Source organism: Heptranchias perlo, chromosome 4 (assembly GCF_035084215.1).
Source record: "Heptranchias perlo isolate sHepPer1 chromosome 4, sHepPer1.hap1, whole genome shotgun sequence".
Lineage (NCBI taxonomy): Eukaryota > Metazoa > Chordata > Chondrichthyes > Hexanchiformes > Hexanchidae > Heptranchias > Heptranchias perlo.
The window spans coordinates 26440649-26460058 of NC_090328.1; the positions used below are offsets into that span (position 1 = coordinate 26440649).

Sequence of the window (19410 nt, forward strand, 5' to 3'; positions counted from 1 at the left end):
GAGCCTGTTCAGCCATTCTGTTTGATCTGTACCTCAACTCTATTTACCATCCTTTGCTCCATATTCCATGATACTCTTACCTAACAAAAATCTATTAATTTCAGTCTTGAAAATTTCAATTGACCCAGCATCCATACCCTATTGCGGAGAGTGTTTCAGAGTTCCACTACCCTTTGTGTGGAAAAAGTGCTTCCTGATTTCACTCCTAACCTGCCTAGCTCTAATTTTAAGATTATGCTTCCTTGTTCTGGATTCCCCCAGCAGAGGAAGTAGTTTTTTCATATCTATTCTATCAATTCCTTTAATCATTTTAAATACCTCGATTAGATCACCCCACTGAACCTTCTAAACTCAAGGGAATACAAGCCAATTTTATGCAACCTGTCCTCATAATTGAACCCTTCAAGCCTTAGTACCATTCTGGTGAATCTGCGCTGTAGCCCCTCCAAGGCTTGGTGCCCAAAACAACGCAGTACTTCAGATGGGGTTTGACCAAGGCTCTGTACAACTGAAGCATAGCTTCCTCACCTTTTCAACCCACGAGATAAAGGATAACATTTCATTAGCCTTTTTGTACCTGTGCACTAGCTTTTAGTGATTTCTGTACATGGACCCCCAAAACCCTTTGCTCCTCCACAGCTCCTAGTCTCTCACCATTAGGGAAATATCCGAATTTGTTTTTCTCTGATTCAAAGTGGATGACCTCACACTGTTCTACATTGAACTCCCATCTGCCACAGTTTTGCCCACTCACTTAATTTGTCTATGTTCCTTTTTAATTTCCTGCCCCCATCTATAGAACTCACTGTGCTTCCTAACTGTCATCTGCAAACTTGGATGTACAACTCTATTCCTTCATTCAAGTTATTGAGATATATATAGTGAAAAGCTGCAGCCCCAGTACATGTCTCTAGGGAATACCACTTGTTACAGCCTGCCAATCAGAGAACATTCCTTTTATCCCTACTCTGTCTTCTACCTCCCAACCAATTGCCAGCCCATGTCAGAAGGTTGCTTCCAATTGTGTACACTTTCATTTTTCCCAATAATCTCTTGAGCAAATACCTTCTGGAAGTCCATATGGACAAAATACATAGACACTCCCCTATCCACCATGCTGGTGACCTCAAAAAATTCAACTAGATTAAACCCTTCACAAATCCACACTGACTCTCTTTGATCAGCTCATAGTGTCCAAGTGCTCAGTCACTCTGTCCCTGTCCCTAATGATAGATTTCAGTAACTCCTCCACAGCTGATGCTAAGGTAACTACAGACCTACTGACAGGTCTGTAGTTACATAAGAACATAAGAAATAGGAGCCAGGAGTAGGCCAATCGGCCCCTCGAGCCTGCTCCGCCATTCAGTAAGATCATGGCTGATCTGATCCTAACCTCAAATCTAAATTCATGTCCAATTTCCTGCCCGCTCCCCGTAACCCCTAATTCCCTTTACTTCTAGGAAACTGTCGATTTCTGTTTTAAATTTATTTAATGATGTAGCTTCCACAGCTTCCTGGGGCAGCAAATTCCACAGACCTTCTACCCTCTGAGTGAAGAAGTTTCTCCTCATCTCAGTTTTGAAAGAGCAGACCCTTATTCTAAGATTATGCCCCCTCGTTCTAGTTTCACCCATCCTTGGGAACATCCTTACCGCATCCACCCGATCAAGCCCCTTCACAATCTTATATGTTTCAATAAGATCGCCTCTCATTCTTCTGAACTCCAATGAGTAGAGTCCCAATCTACTCAACCTCTCCTCATATGTCCGCCCCCTCATCCCCGGGATTAACCGAGTGAACCTTCTTTGTACTGCCTCGAGAGCAAGTATGTCTTTTCTTAAGTATGGAGACCAAAACTGTATGCAGTATTCCAGGTGCGGTCTCACCAATACCTTATATAACTGCAGCAATACATCCCTGTTTTTATATTCTATCCCCCGAGCAATAAAAGCCAACATACCGTTGGCCTTCTTGATCACCTGCTGCACCTGCATACTAACCTTTTGATTTTCTTGCACTAGGACCCCCAGATCCCTTTGTACTGCAGTACTTTCCAGTTTCTCGCCATTAAGATAATAACTTGCTCTCTGATTTTTCCTGCCAAAGTGCATAACCTCACATTTTCCAATATTGTATTGCATCTGCCAAATCTCCGCCCACTCACCCAGCCTGTCTATATCCCCTTGTAGGTTTTTTATGTCCTCCTCACTCTCTACTTTCCCTCCGATCTTTGTATCATCTGCAAACTTTGATATGTTACACTCGGTCCCCTCCTCCAAATCGTTAATATAGATTGTAAAGAGTTACCTTGTTTCTCCCTCAGGCACAGTTCCCAAATCTAGAGAGCTTTGGAAAATTATGACTTGCGCATCTGCAATTTCCTCGTCTATTTTAATACCCTTGATATTTGAATGCCTGGGTTCATATTTTATATAGTTTTTTTAAAATCAAAATGATGCTACGGCCCATGATTCTGCATGTTCTATTTCTGCTGCTCAGTTGCTGGGAAAGTACAATAAATTCTATTCAAATACAATAGCTTTATCAATCTGACGAGAGTTGGCTGATTGGTGCAATATGTTTCATATCATTGTGCTACCTCACAAAAGCAGTGTGGGCAGAATGCTTTTCAACTCCGGGCTTTTGACAATCATTTAAATATATTGTACATAGGATAAGGGTTAACACCCACAGTTCCCTATCTGACCTTCCTAATCCTACCTGAGTTATCAAGAAGGGAGGGTGCTACGTGGAAGCATAAAGGCTTTTCCCCCACAATGGTAGAGAGAGAATTAGCATGCAAGTCGCCCAAGTATCTCTGGCACTCCAAGAGCGCCACGGGCAAAGACCTCAGGTATCTTATGTTCCAACAGAGAAGTAGAGTGTGCTGTGATTGGGACATTTTGAAAGGAGAGAAAATGACTGTCTAACGAGGGGGTACAGTATAAAAATAAGCCGGATAGTGGCTTTGGAAATACCTGTACTTGCAGTTCAAAAAAATATGAGCATCACTGTGGTTTGGTATTTGTCTTACCAATAATTCAAGGTTATATAATAAATACTAATCTGTTTTTGACATTTTTGCTGCAGGTTAACTCGGTACATCACACTGCTGTGCTTGGCTAAGTTCTTTAAGGTTATTGGAATTTTTGAATCATACGACCTCCTTAAAGTCGTCCATATTGTCCAGTTTGTCTTCATAATCCAGTTGGGGTAAGTTTAATATGAAAATAATTAAAAATCACCCTATAGATGCTGCAGGTTGTTTTTGCAAGACCTAACAACTGGTTGGGTATATTATGCGATTCTGTAACCATACAGTCATTTAAAAATGTATTAATCTCTATTAGTAATCACAGTATTGTAGAAATTCACAAAAGCTAATCGTTTTTAGAAATGAGAAAGATTCTGTCTGTTTGAAAACTCTTTGATTTTTCTATTGATCTGTCATCACAATCATTTTTCATAATGGCAATAACAAGGAAGGGAGCGTGAACTCATTTTGACATCATAGTATCTGGACATCCTGCGCAAAAGAGTGTGGAACTTAGTGGAAAAAATGGATCATGTGATACTTCTAAATCATCATTGATTTTATAATAACTTTAAAGGAGTCGAATTTCTTTTTAAATGCAATTTAATATCCTTTCATCCTTCCTGCAGTTCCATTTAAAAAAAATTCTATGCAGTTACGATAGAGTTCCAACTTCCTCCTACTTTGACACTAGGTCAGCTACAGTGATGGGTATAATCATGAGCCTATTCTAGACATCATTATACCTTGCCCTGCCTGGGAAACAAAATCAGATTTCAAGTGCATGGGATTATGCAGGAATGATTCCTTCACTTTACCAACACGAAAAATGGCATTTGTAGCAAAGAAACGTCATAATAGTGAAGAATTTAAATATTAGTCATTCTTCTGGTAATACATGATTTTTATATTATATCTGCCAAAATAAAGCAATTGCTCATTGTAAATGATTTATTTGCATTTTAGCCTCCTTTTCAAGAGCATATATTTTTATGCCTGTGAGCCATAGGGCAGAGTAAGGGGGGTTTGCTTAGCCCTTAAAGGCTGAGGATAATATTGTTTCTATGCTATCTGCCATCGTGTTATAGCTTTTACTAAAATCTGTTGGTGGACAAAAACTAGTAAACTGTGACTGGCCTAATTAGAAAAAAATAGGGTGGCACAGTGGGTTAGACATCCGCTTTTCACCTCTCCAACTTAGACTGGTGGGATGAAAGTCTCCTCTGTCTGCTGGTTGTAAGCGTCCTATGTGAATGAGTTTGGCATTCTCAATCCTACATACAAAGCCCCTAATTTTACATTAGTTGGCAGTGTCACTCTGACAGGGCCAGGAGTGAATTAGTGTGAGAAATAGAAAAATGTCAAACTGGAGGGGCTCTTTTGAGATTGGGGTTAAACTCGTGATGATACTTGCACCTGGGGTTGCCAGAGGGACAGGTTTTCCAGATCTTCTGTGGGAAGGAGGATATACATCTGTGGAGAGCACTTATTACATATAGCTGCAGCAGACCCCTGGGTTCATCAATCACCACTGTAGATAGGATAGTGGATATGAGAGAATTAATTTAAGAGGAAAAGGTATTTGATAACTATCAAAAAACTTTTCCCCTTAAATTAATTCCCCTATATCCACTAACTTTTTCAGCTGATAGCGAAGGATGGTGAAGCCCATGTCCATCTCCTGTTTTATTTATCTATTTATTGATCCAAGTTGGAAAATGAGACTATCCTTAAGTTACTCATTCTATTCTCTTTATTGTCAGATCTGCAATATTCTTGGTTTTATTTCAAAAACCGTTTTCTTCTGGCAAACCAATCTCAAGACGGCAGGTGAGTTAAGTTGTATTTCAAGATGATAACTGCAGCTGTCATTAACCATGACTTGATCTAGCCTCATCTGGATTTATACCTAGCAATTGGCTAAGTGAGTTTCACTAATTTATATCAATCCTGTCAATGGAGGATTTGGTGCAGTGAATTAGGACACTGTTGTTGCATTGTGGGTGGGCCATTGCTTTAAAATGTAGTCCACTAATGGAATGAATATCTATTCTTCATAAGGATTTTAAATAGTTATTTGAGATCATCTCATTTATTAGTGAATACAAGTTAACAGCACAATATAACCCACAATTTGGCATTAATCTCATTAGAAAAGATGGAAGGAATGCTGGGAGAAATCACAATGCTACACAAAATTTAAGCACAGAGCTTGGTGAGAGTTAGGTGAATCTACTAAATGCAGTGATTTGCTAAACAGATTGATGACGGGAATTTGGTGAGTGGAAATTAGGTGCAGCGGGGAAGGAGGGGCTAAGTAATTTAAACCAATGGGCAACAGTAAATAGATAAATAAATAATCAGTAATTAATTAGATCCAAGGGGATAAAATTAAAGTTAACTAAATAGAGGATACCAACATTAAAGGATCCAAATTGCATTAAACAAAAATCTGGTGTACATTAATAAATAGGTGTTAAAGGGATACTAAAATAAAGAAGTTAATAAGCAAAAAGCAGGACTACTTACTTGCAAGTTAATCTGAAATGAAGCTAAATCCATCTACTAAATATAATCTAGATTTCAAGTAATTGTATTATATCTAGAATTAAATTACTACGAATAAATAAATAAAAACTAGAAATGGCAGTGTAGGCTATGTGTCAGGACTGTGATATGCGGGAGTTTGTGGACAGTGAGATTGTCCCAGATTTCCAAATCTGCAGGAAATGTCTCTGCCTTGAGATACTCCAACTCAGAGTCCTTGAGCTGGAGTGCGAGTTACAGACACTCCCGACACAAAGGAAGGGCAGGAATTTTTGGATAATTTTCTCCAGAATAGTTGCACCTCAGGGGAAAGCACAGGTACAGGAAGGGGAGAGTGTGACTGATAGTCAGCAGGGTAAGTGGAACCAAGGGGAGAAGGAGGTCCCGCAGACACTGGTCCTTTCCACAGGATCTGTGAGGATAAGGATGTAGGCTACAGGGTAGACAGCCAGAATGCTAACCATGGCACTGTCGAGCAGGAAGCAGTCCAAGGGGGCAGGAGGAGCAGAATTAAAAGGTCATAGTCATAGGGGATTCGATAATCAGGGGGATAGATAGTGTCCTCTGCAGTCGCGACCGAGAGTCCAGGAGGGTGTGTTGCCTACCTGGTGCAAGGATAAAGGGTTTCTCGGAGCAACTGCTGTATAACTCTATGACTCTATGACCTTGGAAAGGGAGGGGGAAGATCCAGTTGTTATGGTCCATGTTTGGACCAATGACATAGGCAAGAAAAGGGAGGAGGTCCTGCTAAGAGAATACCAGAAGTTAGGAACTAAATTAAAAAAAACAGGACCTCACGGGTGATAATCCCGGGATTACTACTCAAGGCATATGCTAATTGGCATAGGGATAGACAGATCAGGAAGGTGAATGCGTGGCTGAAAGAGTGGTGTGGGAAGGAGGGAGCTCGTGGGACACTGGCAGCAGTACTGGGACAGGAAGGAGCTGTACCACTGGGACGGGCTCCACCTGAACTGGAATGGGACCAGTGTCCTTGTGGAAAGGATAAATAGGGCTGTGGATAGGACTTTAAACTAGTAAGACGGGGGGAGGGATCTGTTGAAAATAACATAATTTTGAAGATAAAAGAAATAGGAGATGAGAGTAAAGATTAGACCAAGGTAAGGAATAAGTGTAACATAAATGATCAGGGAACAAATACAGTTATAGAACGTAAGTACAAAATGACTGTTAAAATATTAAAAACAAATTAAATTGTTTGTACAGCAATGTGCACAGCTTCTAAAACAAATCGGGGGAACTGGATGAAACAATTCATAGTGAGGAGCCAGATGTAGTAGGGATATCTGGAACATGGCTACATAAAGAATAGGACTGGCAGTTAAATATTGCAGGATATAACGTATTTAGAAAGGATAGGGAAGGAAGAAGTGGGAGGGTAGCTGTACTAATTAGAGACAACATAATGGCAATAAAAAGAGGATATAAATAATATTAATATAGAAACAGTATCCATATGGATTGAGACAAAAGATAAGGGATCGATCATGTTAATTGGTATATTCTACAGACCACCTAATAGTGGAAGGGAAGTGGAGGAAGAAATATGTAGGCAAATCTCTGAAATAAGTAAAAAAAACATCAAATAATAATAATGGGAGATTTCAACTACCCCCAAATAAACTGGCAAGAAGAGGTAGGGAAAGGGGAATGGAGTTTTTACAGCATGTACAGGACTCCTTTCTTACCCATATGAGAGAAGCCCAACAGGAGAGGAATCACTGCTGGACCTAGTAATGGGAAATGAACCAGAATAGGGGACCATCTAGGCAATAGCAATCATAACATAATAAGATTTAAAATAATGATTGAGAAAGACATAAAAACAACAGAAATAGGAGCAGGAGTAGGCCACAGGGCCCCTCGAGCCTGCTCGGCCATTCAGTAAGATCATGGCTGATCTTCAACCTCAACTCCACTTTCCCAGCTGGTCCCCCTATCCCTGGATTCCCCTAGAGTCCAAAAATCTATCGATCTCAGTCTGTACTCAACGACTGAGCATCCACAACCCTCTGGGATGGAGAATTCCAAAGATTCACAACCCTCTGAGTGAAGAAATTCCTCCTCATCTCAGTCTTAAACCCCTTATCCTGAGACTATGCCCCCTAGTTCTAGGCTCCCCAGCCAGGGGAAACAACCTCAGCATCTACCCTGTCAAGCCCCCTCAGAATCTTGTATTTTTCAATGAGATCACCTCTCTTCTAAACTCCAGAGAGTATAAGCCCACTGTACTCAATCTCGCCTCGTAGGACAACCTCATACGACATAAGTAAGACAAAGACCAAAATAATAGATTGGGGAATAAAGCTAATTTTGAGGGGATGAGAATGGAACTAGGGAAGGTAAACTGGAAAAAAAAATGACAGACACAGAGAGAGAACAGCAGTGGGACATATTTAAAACAATGATCAGTAGAGTTCAGGAGAAATATATTCCTCTTTTTTTTAAAAAAAGAACTAGCCAATAATGAAACACCATGGATGAATAAAGAGATAAAGGTAAAATTGAAACTAAAGAGCAAGGCATATTCTTAAGTACCTAGATAATAAAGGAGAGGATGACAAAAGGGAGTACGAAGAGTTTAGGAAAGAAGTTTTTTTTAAAAAAATTAGGAAAGCAGAGGAACTACGAAATTAAATTATCAAGAAATATCAAAAGAAATAGTAAAGTATTCTACAGTCACATAAATAGCAAAAGAAAAATCAAGATATTGGCCACAAAGGGATGTGCAAGATAAATGCAAATAGCAGATATATTGAATAGTTACTTTGCCTCAGTATTTACCAGGGAGACTAATAAGGTGGGCATGACATTAGAAAAATAGATCAAAAAAGATATAAAGACATTTAAGATAGAAAGGGGGAGATAATTGATGAACTAATCAAACTTAGAGAGGATAAAACACCTGGTCCAGATGGATTGCCTCTGCATATATTAAAATAAGTTAGGAAAGAGATAGGAGAGGCACTATTACATATATATAAAAAATCATTAGAAAAGGGAGTAGTGTCAGGACCAGCAGGCAGCTAATGTGATTCCTATATTTAAAAAGGGAAATAGAAGAAGTCCAGGGAACTATAGACCAATTAGTTTAACGTCAGTGGTAGGAAAGATAATGGAATCTTTACTCAAACTTGTAGGAAAACATCTAGAACATGCAAATATCATGAGTAGTCAGCACGGGTTTCAGAAGGGAAAGTCATGCTTGACCAACCTTATTGAATTCTTTGAAGAAGTAACAAGGGTAATGCAGTTGATGTAATATATTTGGATTTTCAAAAGGCCTTGTAGACTCATGACTAGGGTAAGAGCATGTGGAGTCAGGGGACAGGTAGCAGAATGGATAGCAAGCTGACTACAAAATGGAAAACAGAGAGTAGGGGCTAAGGGTAGCTACTCAGACTGGCAAAAGGTGGAAAGTGGTGTTCCACAGGGATCGGTGCTGGGACCATTGTTGTTCACAATTTACATTAACGATTTGGACTTGGGAATCAGAAGTACAATTTCAAAATTTGCAGGCGACACCAAATTGGGGGGTGTAGTTAATACAAAGGAAGAATGCGTAAAAACACCAGAAAAAATTAATAAACTTGCAGAATGGACATGTAGTTGGCAAATGAATTTCAATATAGATAAGTGTGAGGTGGTGCATTTTGGTAGGAAGAATAAGGAAGCCACATACTGCTTGGTTAATAAGAGTCTAAATGGGGTAGAGGAGCAGAGGGATCTGGGGCTACAGATATACAAATCACTAAAAGTAGCAACGCAGGTTAATAAGGCGATTCTTAAAAAAAAGCAAACCAAGCACTGGGGTTCATTTCCAGAGGGATAGAATTGAAAAGCAGAGAAATTATGTTCAACTTGTACAGAATCTTGGTTAGACCACACTTGGAATACTGTGCACAGCTCTGTTCTCCATATTATAAAAAAGATAGAGAGGCATTGGGGAGGGTGCAAAAAAGATTCACAAGGATGATACTAGAACTGAGAGGATATACTTATCAGGAAAGGCTGAACTGGCTGGGGTTCTTTTCTCTAGAAAACAGAAGGCTGAGGGGTGACCTGATAGAGGTCTTTAAGGTTATGAAAGTGTTTGATAGGGTTGACATAGAGAAAATATTTCCACTTGTGTGGGAGTCCAAAACTAGAGGTCATAAATATAAAATAGTCACTAATAAATCTAATAGAGAATTCAGGAGAAACTTCTTTACCCAAAGAGTGGTAAGAATGTGGAACACGCCACCACAAGGAGTAGTTGAGGCAAATAGCACCGATGTATTTAAGGGGAAGCTATAAGCACACAAGGGAGAAAGGAATAGAAGGGTATGCTGATAGGATTAGATGAAGTAGGGAGGGTGGAGGCTCGTGTGGAGCATAAATGCCGGCATAGACCAGTTCAGATGAATGGCCTGTTTTCTGTTCTGTAAACTCAATGTAAAATTGCCATTAAAGTTTTAAAAAATACTGTTAATAAATTGAGATCAACAAGTTAGATATAACCAATGTGATGTGCATACTGTCAAAGTGCCCTTCTGTACTGTATCAACTGAAATGTGTAGCATATTGATGGATATGATATTAAACAATAAAGAATGTGGTCATAGTGCATATTGTATAAAGAATGCTCCAATTCCTATCAACAGTCCAGTTCTTATGACGAGGGTGGGTAAAAGGATTCAAATTACCTAATTTAATTTGGTGCGGTTTGGATAAGTAGCTTCTAAATTTCAATTGTTTTACTTTTTCTTCATACATGTGTACTGCTTCTACGTATAGAGAAAGAGCATCAGTGAAGGAAATTGACTAATGCAGATTTATTAATGAGTAAACATCCATTAGTTGTCACAGAAGGATTGTAGCGACCGATAATAGGAGTGTGAACACTTTAAATTAATCTATAATCCAGTATTCCCACATCTAGCTATGCCAAAAAATCTACATGTTGCAGTGTTTTCTGTTACTTACACCATGGCACAATATCACAGATACCAAGCCTGTCCATGCAGTCCACAGAATTTCCAAGTTATTTGGTAATCTCTAAAGTTGTGTTTCCTTCAGCACCAGTGTATGCATGCAGACTGGTTTTGCTGCGACTGAAAGAAAGAAAGACTTGCATTTTGCATTTATATGGTGCCGTTCACGACCCCAAAATGCTTTACAGCCAATGAGGTACTTTTGAAGTATGGTCATTGTGTGTGGCAGCCAATTTGTGCACATCAAGATCCCACAAACAGCAATAATGACCAGTTAATCTGTTCTAATGATGTTGGTTGAGGGATAAATATTGGCCAGGACACTGGGGAGAACTCATCAAAATAGTGCCCTGGGATCTTTCAAGTCCACCTGAGAGGGTAGGCAGGGCCTCGGTTTAACATCTACTTCTAGAATTGCATAACAGTTGATGAGTAAAGCAGTGAAAAATAAGATATTAAGATCAGTCCTCTGACTGATGACAAACCTTCTACACTCTAGGTATTTTTGAGTCCAAAAAGGCAATGCTGTTAAAAAGTGAGTCATTGGTGAGTACTTTTGACTCTTGAAAGAGAATAAATGGGTTATTTCCAAGAAAACTAAAACACTTATAGAAACATAAGCTTTCGGAGGCTTCCTCCTTCCTCAGGTGAACGTTGTTATCCAACAACGTTCACCTGAGGAAGGAGGAAGCCTCCGAAAGCTTGTGAATTTAAAATAAAATTGCTGGACTATAACTTGGTGTTGTAAAATTGTTTACAATTGTCAACCCCAGTCCATCACCGGCATCTCCACATTATAGAAACATAGGAATAGGAGTAGGCCATTTAGCCTCTCGAGCCTGTACCGCTGATCTGTGACCTAACTCCATATATCCGTCTTAGCCCCATATTCCTTAATACCTTTGGTTAACAAAAATCTATCAATCTCAGATTTGAAATTAACAATTGAGCTAGCATCAACTGCCGTTTGCGGAAGAGTTTTCCAAACTTCTACCACCCTTTGAATGTGGAAGTGTTTCCTAACCTCACTCTTGAAAGCCCTGGCTCTAATTTTTAAGCTATGTTCCCTAGTCCTAGACTCCCCAACCAGCGGAAATTGTTTTTTCTATCTACCTTATCAGTTCCCCTTAATACCTTGAAAACATCGATTAAATCACCCCTTAATCTTCTACATTCCAGGGAATACAACCTTAGCTTGTGTAATCTCCCCTCGTAATTTAACCCTTGGAGTCCAGGTATCATTCTAGTAAATCTACACTGCTCTCCCTCCAAGGTCAATATTTCTATAAGTGCGGTGCCCGGAACTGAACACAGTACTCCAGGTGTGGTCTAACCAGGGCTTTGTATAGCTGTAGCATAACTTCTACCCTCTTGTATTCTAGTCCTCTAGATATAAAGGCAAGCATTTTATTAGCCTTTTTGATTATTTTATGTATGTGTCCATGGCATGTACTTGGACCTCCAAGTCTCTTTGGACCTCCACTGTTTCGAGCTTTTCACCATTTAGAAAGTACTCCGATCTATCCTTTTTAGGTCTGAAGTAGAGGACCTCACGCTTGCCTACTTTGAAATCCATTTGTCACAGTTTTGCCCATTCACTTAATCTATTAATATCACTCTGTTATTTTATGCTTCCATGTGCTTACAAAGTTGCCTATCTTTGTGTCATCTAAGTCGTTAATAAATACAGTGAATAGTTGAGGACACAGATCACATCCTGTCAATTTGAGTACCTGCCCATTATCCCTACTCTTTGTCTCCTGCCGCTCCGCCAATTTCCTAACCAGGTCAATAATTTGCCCTCAATTCCATGAGCTTCAACTTCAGCTAACAATCTCTTATGAGGGACTTTATCGAATGCCTCCTGGAAGTCTATATAAACAACATCCATAGACATTCCCCTGTCCACTACTTTAGTCACCTCTTCAAAAAATTCAATCAGGTTTGTCATGACCTGCCCTTTACAAATCCATGCTGGCTCTCTCTGATCAACTAAAAATTTTCAAGGTGTTCAATCACTCTATCCTTAATTATAGACTCTAGTAATTTCCTGACAACAGATGTTAGGCTAACTGATCTATAATTCCCTAGTTCCCCCTCTCACCTTTCTTGGAAGATTATAGTTAGGGCATCAATGATGGCAGAGTCCAGCAAGTGAGTACAAAAGACAAGGCTGAAGCATTCGCAATCATCTTCAGCCAGAAGCGCCGAGTGGATGATCCATCTCGGACTCCTCCCGATATCCCCACCATCACAGAAGCCAGTCTTCAGCCAATTCGATTCACTCCAAGTGATATCAAGAAACGTCTGAGTGCACTGGATATAGCAAAGGCTATGGGCCCCGACAACATCACGGCTGTAGTGCTGAAGACTTGTGCTCCAGAACTAGCTGTGCCTCTAGCCAAGCTGTTCCAGTACAGCTACAACACTGGCATCTACCCGACAATGTGAAAAATTGCCCAGGTATGTCCTGTCCACAAAAAGCAGGACAAATCCAATCCGGCCAATTACCGCCCCATCAGTCTACTCTCAATCATCAGCAAAGTGATGGAAGGTGTCGTCAACAGTGCTATCAAGCGGCACTTACTCATCAATAACCTGCTCACCGATGCTCAGTTTGAGTTCCGCCTGGACCACTCGGCTCCAGACCTCATTACAGCCTTGGTCCATACATGGACAAAAGAGCTGAATTCCAGAGGTGAGGTGAGAGTGACTGTCCTTGACATCAAGGCAGCATTTGACCGAGTGTGGCACCAAGGAGCCCTAGTAAAATTGAAGTCAATGGGAATCGGGGAAAACACTCCAATGGCTGGAGTCATACCTAGCACAAAGGAAGATGGTAGTGGTTGTTGGAGGCCAATCATCTCAGCCCTAGCGCATTGCTGCAGGAGTTCCTCAGGGCAGTGTCCTAGGCCCAACCATCTTCAGCTGCTTCATCAATGACCTTCCCTCCATCATAAGGTCAGAAATGGGGATGTTCGCTGATTGCACAGTGTTCAGTTCCATTCACAGCCCCTCAAATAATGAAGCAGTCCGAGCCCACATGCAGCAAGACCTGGACAACATCCAGGCTTGGGCTGATAAGTGGCAAGTAACATTCGCGCCAGACAAGTGCCAGGCAATGACCATCTCCAACAAGAGAGTGTCTAACCACCTCCCCTTGACATTCAACGGCATTACCATCGCCGAATCCCCCACCATCAACGTCCTGGGGGTCACCATTGACCAGAAACTTAACTGGACCAGCCATATAAATACTGATGCAAAGTAATTATTTAACTGCCATTTCCTTATTTTCATTTACAGTTTTTAAGGGGCTCGTATTGCTCTTGACCACCCTCTTTTTGCTAATATAATTGTAAAAAATTTTTGTGTTACTTTTGATATCCCTTGCAAGTCTCTTTTTGTACTCCCTTTTGTAGCTCGTACTATCTGTTTTGTCACCCTTTGCTGTTCTTTGTATCTCTCCCAGTCGCCAGGATATGTGCTATTGCAATTTTGTATGCGTCTTCTTTTAATTTTATGTTGTCCCTTACCACTTTTGTCGTCCATGGCTGGTTTTTTTGGCTAGTAGAGCTCTTACCCCTTATGGGTATAAACCGGTTCTGTATCACGTTAAATTCTTTTTTGAACACCTCCCACTGATCTTCTGTCGTTTTACCTTGCTTCTAATTTATTTTGGGTATCATAAACCCTGAAGTCCCCATGGGAGATAATTCTGTTGCTTCCTTTGGGAGCCAGGCAAATGAAGGTTTTACCTTGAAGTAGTGTGGGTTTATAATTAGAAGTAAAGGTGGCCAACCCAACTTGTCTTGCTTGCATAATATTTTTTTAACTATTTATAGTGTAGAAATTAGTTTCATTTAAAAAAAAATCATTCCAGTAGAGCATTAGCCCATGTCATTTTTAGCAGAAGTTCATTTATTTTATGTAGTGTGCAGATCTGATTAAGATAATTACCTCCTCATATTTCTCTTTACAGTGCTCTCTTTGTTTAATTAATCTCTGAAACAGTATTGCAAATTCTGATGCTTATCAGTCCTGCCTACACTTTTATAAAGCTGAACATTTCCCATCTCTAGGTTAAATTTTCTATAAGATAAAATAATGTTAGTGCTGCCCCTTTGCAGTTGTGCTGCAGAATCTAGGCCTTTTTTTTGTCCCAATCCAAGTCACTGAGTTTAATGTGTCCCATTACAAGGATGCCCACTCCCTTATACCCTCCTGCAATTCATGGAAATCTTCTTCACTGTTTACAATATTTCTAATTTGGTATCTTCAGCCAATTTTGATGATATTCCTTCTGTGCCCTTTTTCAAGCCATGTATTTATATGGAAAGCAATAGCCTGTGAAATAATCTTAACAGTGAAGCTATGTTATAAGAACATACAGTATCTTTTTTTTGATATTTTTGAAACAGGGATTTCCCTGTGCAAAATTGAGTGGTGTCTTTTTGGCTTTGGAGAGCTACACTTGTCAAAGAAATCCTAAGTTCCATTCAGCTTTGGTAACCTCATCGGTCTAAAGGTGTCAAAAATATTTTCCACCTGAGGCAAGCATCAGATTTTGATTTAGATTTAGCTTTAGCAAAATTCCACTAGTCTAGAAGATTTCAAATACTTTCCACCTGAGGCAAGCCTCATATTTTGACCTTTAAAACTGCTGGCCTGCCAAGTTATGGTTGTTAGATTAACTAGTCGTGACCTTCTGTCAAAGAGCTGATGCAGTAGGCGTACTTCGTTGAAGAAATACCATCAATTGCAGTGATTTATATAGTAATCATTAACCTATTAGAAGTAAAATCTACTTTCGTACAGACTGAGCTAAATGAAAATGCACAACAGCTGTCTTTACGTTCCTGAAATGTATATTTTTATTTTTTGCAGTGGGTCAAGATTGGTAAACATGCAGTTGCTGGTTGCATTATTTTGCTATTGTGGTTCTTTGGACTCACGCTTTGTGGCCCCTTGAGGTAAATGAAAACTTTTTATTTACTGAAAATATTCTCAGTTTTTGTCCTAATGCTTGGAATTATGACGTAATATTGACACTGCCCTGGTCTCAGCCACATAATGGAGAAGCACTGTGTGCAGACCAGGTTTTTCCCATGTGAAGGAAGAAAATCGAGGGTCATCACTGGGTATATTGTTGACTGTCTTTTGGTGGATGGTTCAGAGCAAAATTGATGGAAGCCTAGGAGCAAAAAAAAAGGAGACAATGAGAAATTAAAATTACAATAACCTGTAATAGCAGATTTTGCATTTTATATTATTTTTATTGACCAATTTAAAAGCTGTCATATTTAAGGATGATAATTTAGAATCTATCCCAAGTTTTGAATTATTTCTCGAGTTATCCTGTGAATAAAAAAAACGCATTAAAACAAGTAAGTGCAGTTAGCTCGTCTCTAGCCAGAAAATCATAGGTTTGAATTTCTGCACTGTCTGTCACTTGAATCCACCAAGCTTAACCGATTAATTGTTTCAGTTCTTAGCTGTTTTAGATGGAGCACCCATCTTTTGAAATATTGTCGCACATTCTGTGTTGTACAGCTTCTGGAAGATAGATTTTAATGTTTTTAGTTAATAAATACAATTGTGACCTATTAACTCATTCTTTAATTCATATTCTTGGACATTAGAATTAAAGCCCAGAGTTTTCCACTTGTGCGCTTGCCAGCCCACGATTTTCCTCCCATTCATTCAGGAAATTTGTAGGCTAATAAATGCATAAGTGGGAAACTGCAGCGATTTCTGTTTTGAAACACTGCAGTGCTATATGAATGCTGCAAAGTTGTTAAACTAGAATTTCTCCTAGTTTTGTGACTCTTGCCATTTTTTTGTAAGTTTCTTCTCCCCACCCCCCCAGCCCCCAGTTCTAGGTCCTCTTGTGCCATGCATCTGTCCATGCCCGAGGAGCATGACTTGCTTGCAGGCTTTTGCAAATGCCTCTTGTTTAGCAGGGTACAAGGAAATTTGCAAGTTTTGTTTTTTTGGTTGATTTGTTTTTTAACATTCTTTTCCTTCCTGTAGGGAAGCGTCCTCACATCCATTTGAGGCTTTCCTATGATAATCCAGTTGAAATCACAGATTTTATCTTTTTGGAAAATGATGTGAATGTGAACCTGCTCCACTATTCTGTGGTACAGTGTGTTGATATGCCAGTGTGATTTGGAACTGCTCTGCTCTGATAATGAAACACTTGGAGTATTAAAAATGTCCATTCTTATATTTTCTCTTGACAGAACAGTACTTCTGTTTGAACATAGTGATATTGTTGTCATTTCACTGCTTGGCGTGCTGTTCACAAGCTCTGATGGAGGCCCAGCAAAGGTACTGTGCATCAGTAACTAATGCAGTCTGTGTAATTTCTGTTGTTAGAAAAACATGAAGAATATGTTTAGGGAATAAATTCTGTAATTTTTAAAATAAATTTGATAAGATAAATAGACACATGTTACTTAAACATTTTCATAACTGCATTAGATTCTGCCTAGCAAATTGTCCTCAAATGATGGTATAACTTGGTGATCTTTCCATTTTCTAAAATTCTCTCTTCATAATCAGAAAACGGTAATATATACTAGAAAATGACAGGTATCAGGTTGATAACACGAATGAGAACCAGACTGAATATAGAAAGCTCAGAGGGGAAGTGAAAAAGGAAATAAGAGGGGCAAAGAGAGGGAATGAGAATAGACTGGCGGCTAACATAAAAGGGAATCTAAAAGTCTATAGGCATGTAAACAGTAAACGGATAGTAAGAGGAGAGTAGGGCTGATCAGGGATCAAAAAGGAGATCTACTCGTGGAGGCAGAAGGCATGGCTGAGGTACTAAATGAGCACTTTGCATCTGTCTTTACCAAGGAAGAAGATGCTGACAGAGTCTCAGTAAAGGAAGATGTAGTTGAAATACTGGATGGGCTAAAAATTGATAAAGAGGAGGTACTAGAAAGGCTAGCTGTACTTAAAGTAGATAAGTCACCCGGTCCGGATGGGAAGAATCCTAGGTTGCTGAGGGAAGAAAGGGTGGAATTTGCGGAGGTACTGGCCATAATCTTCCAAACATCCTTAGATACGGGGGTGATGCCAGAGGACTGGAGAATTGCAAATGTTACACCCTTGTTCAAAAAAGGGTGCAAGAATAAACCCAGCAACTACAGGCCAGTCAGTTTAACCTCAGTGGTGGGGAAACTTTTAGAAACGATAATCCGGGACAGAATTAGCAGTCACTTGGACAAGTGTGGATTGATTAGGGAAAGCCAGCACGGATTTGTTAAAGGCAAATCGTGTTTAACCAACTTGATAGTTTTTTGATGAGGTAACAGAGAGGGTAGATGAGGGCAATGCGGTTGATGTGGTGTATATGGACTTTCAAAAGGCGTTTGATAAAGTGCCGCATAATAGGCTTGTCTTCAAGATTGAAGCTCGTGGAATAAAGGGGGCAGTAACACCATGAATACAAAATTGGCTATGTAACTGGAAGCAGAGAGTAGTGGTGAACAGTTGTTTTTCAGACTAGAGGGAGGTGTACAGTGGTATTCCCCAGGGATCGGTGCTAGGACCACTGTTTTTCTTGATATATATTAATGACTTGGGTGTACAGGGCACAATTTCCAAATTTGCAGATGACACAAAACTAGGAAGTGTAGTGAACAGTGAGGAGGATAGTGATAGACTTCAAGAGGATCGAGACAGAATGGTGAAATGGGCAGACACATGGCAGATGAAATTTAATGCAGAAAAATGCGAAGTGATACATTTGACTCTATATGGGATTAGAGTAGACAGGGCTGATGGCCGGCGCGGACACGATGGGCCGAAGGGCCTCTATCCGTGCTGTATAACTCTATGACTCTATAACTCTATGACTCTCTATTTCGGTAGGAAGAATGAGGAGAGGCAATATAAACTAGAGGGCACAGTCCTAAAAGGGGTATAGGAACAGAGGAGATCTGGGGGTATATGTGCACAAATCATTGAAGATGGCAGGGCAGGTTGAGAAAGCGGTTAAAAAAGCATATGGGATCCTGGGCTTTATAAATAGAGGCGTAGAGTACAAAAGCAAGGAAGTCATGATGAACCTTTATAAAACACTGGTTCGACCACAACTGGAGTATTGTGTCCGGTTCATGGGAACCGCACTTTAGGAAAGATGTGACGGCCTTAGAGAGGGTACAGAAAAGATTTACTAGAATGATTCCAGGGATGAGGGACTTTAGTTACGTGGATAGACTGGAGAATCTGGGGTTGTTCTCCTTGGAACAGAGAAGATTGAGAGGAGATTTGATAGAGGTATTTAAAATCATGAAGGGTCTAGACAGAGTAGATAGGGAGAAACTGTTCCCATTGGCGGAAGGATCAAGAACCTGAGGGCATAGATTTAAGGTGATTGGCAAAAGAACCAAAGGTGACATGAGGTGAAACTTTTTTATGCAGCGAGTGGTTATAGGAACAGAAGTAGGCCATTCAGCCCCTCGTGCCTGCTCCGCCATTTGATAAGATCATGGCTGATCTGTGATCTAACTCCATATACCTGCCTTTGGCCCATATCCCTTAATACCTTTGGTTGCCAAAAAGCTATCCATCTCAGATTTAAATTTAGCAATTGAGCTAGCATCAATTGCCGTTTGCAGAAGAGAGTTCCAAACTTCTACCATCCTTTGTGTGTAGAAATGTTTTCTAATCTCACTCCTGAAAGGTCTGGCTCTAATTTTTAGACTGTTCCCCCTACTCCTAGAATCCCCAAACAGCGGAAATAGTTTCTCTCTATCCACCCTATCTGTTCCCCTTAATATCTTATAAACTTCGATCAGATCACCCCTTAACCTTCTA

At 40.0% G+C, this 19410-nt stretch overlaps 1 protein-coding gene and 1 long non-coding RNA gene across 2 annotated transcripts in view; one reads left to right on the forward strand and one right to left on the reverse strand.

Annotated features, from left to right (window-relative positions):
• The window catches only part of slc30a5 (solute carrier family 30 member 5), a 45010-nt gene that overhangs the window by 2066 nt on the left and 23534 nt on the right, over positions 1-19410 (forward strand). The window contains exons 2-5 of the mRNA XM_067982637.1: positions 3091-3213; positions 4798-4864; positions 15463-15548; positions 16821-16908. Coding sequence (XP_067838738.1) covers positions 3091-3213; positions 4798-4864; positions 15463-15548; positions 16821-16908 — 364 coding nt within the window. The remainder of the gene's footprint in view (positions 1-3090; positions 3214-4797; positions 4865-15462; positions 15549-16820; positions 16909-19410) is intronic.
• LOC137320795 (uncharacterized) overlaps positions 15470-19410 on the reverse strand; it is a 38853-nt gene continuing 34912 nt past the window's right edge. The window contains exon 3 of the long non-coding RNA XR_010962648.1: positions 15470-15769. This is a non-coding gene — a long non-coding RNA (uncharacterized lncRNA). The remainder of the gene's footprint in view (positions 15770-19410) is intronic.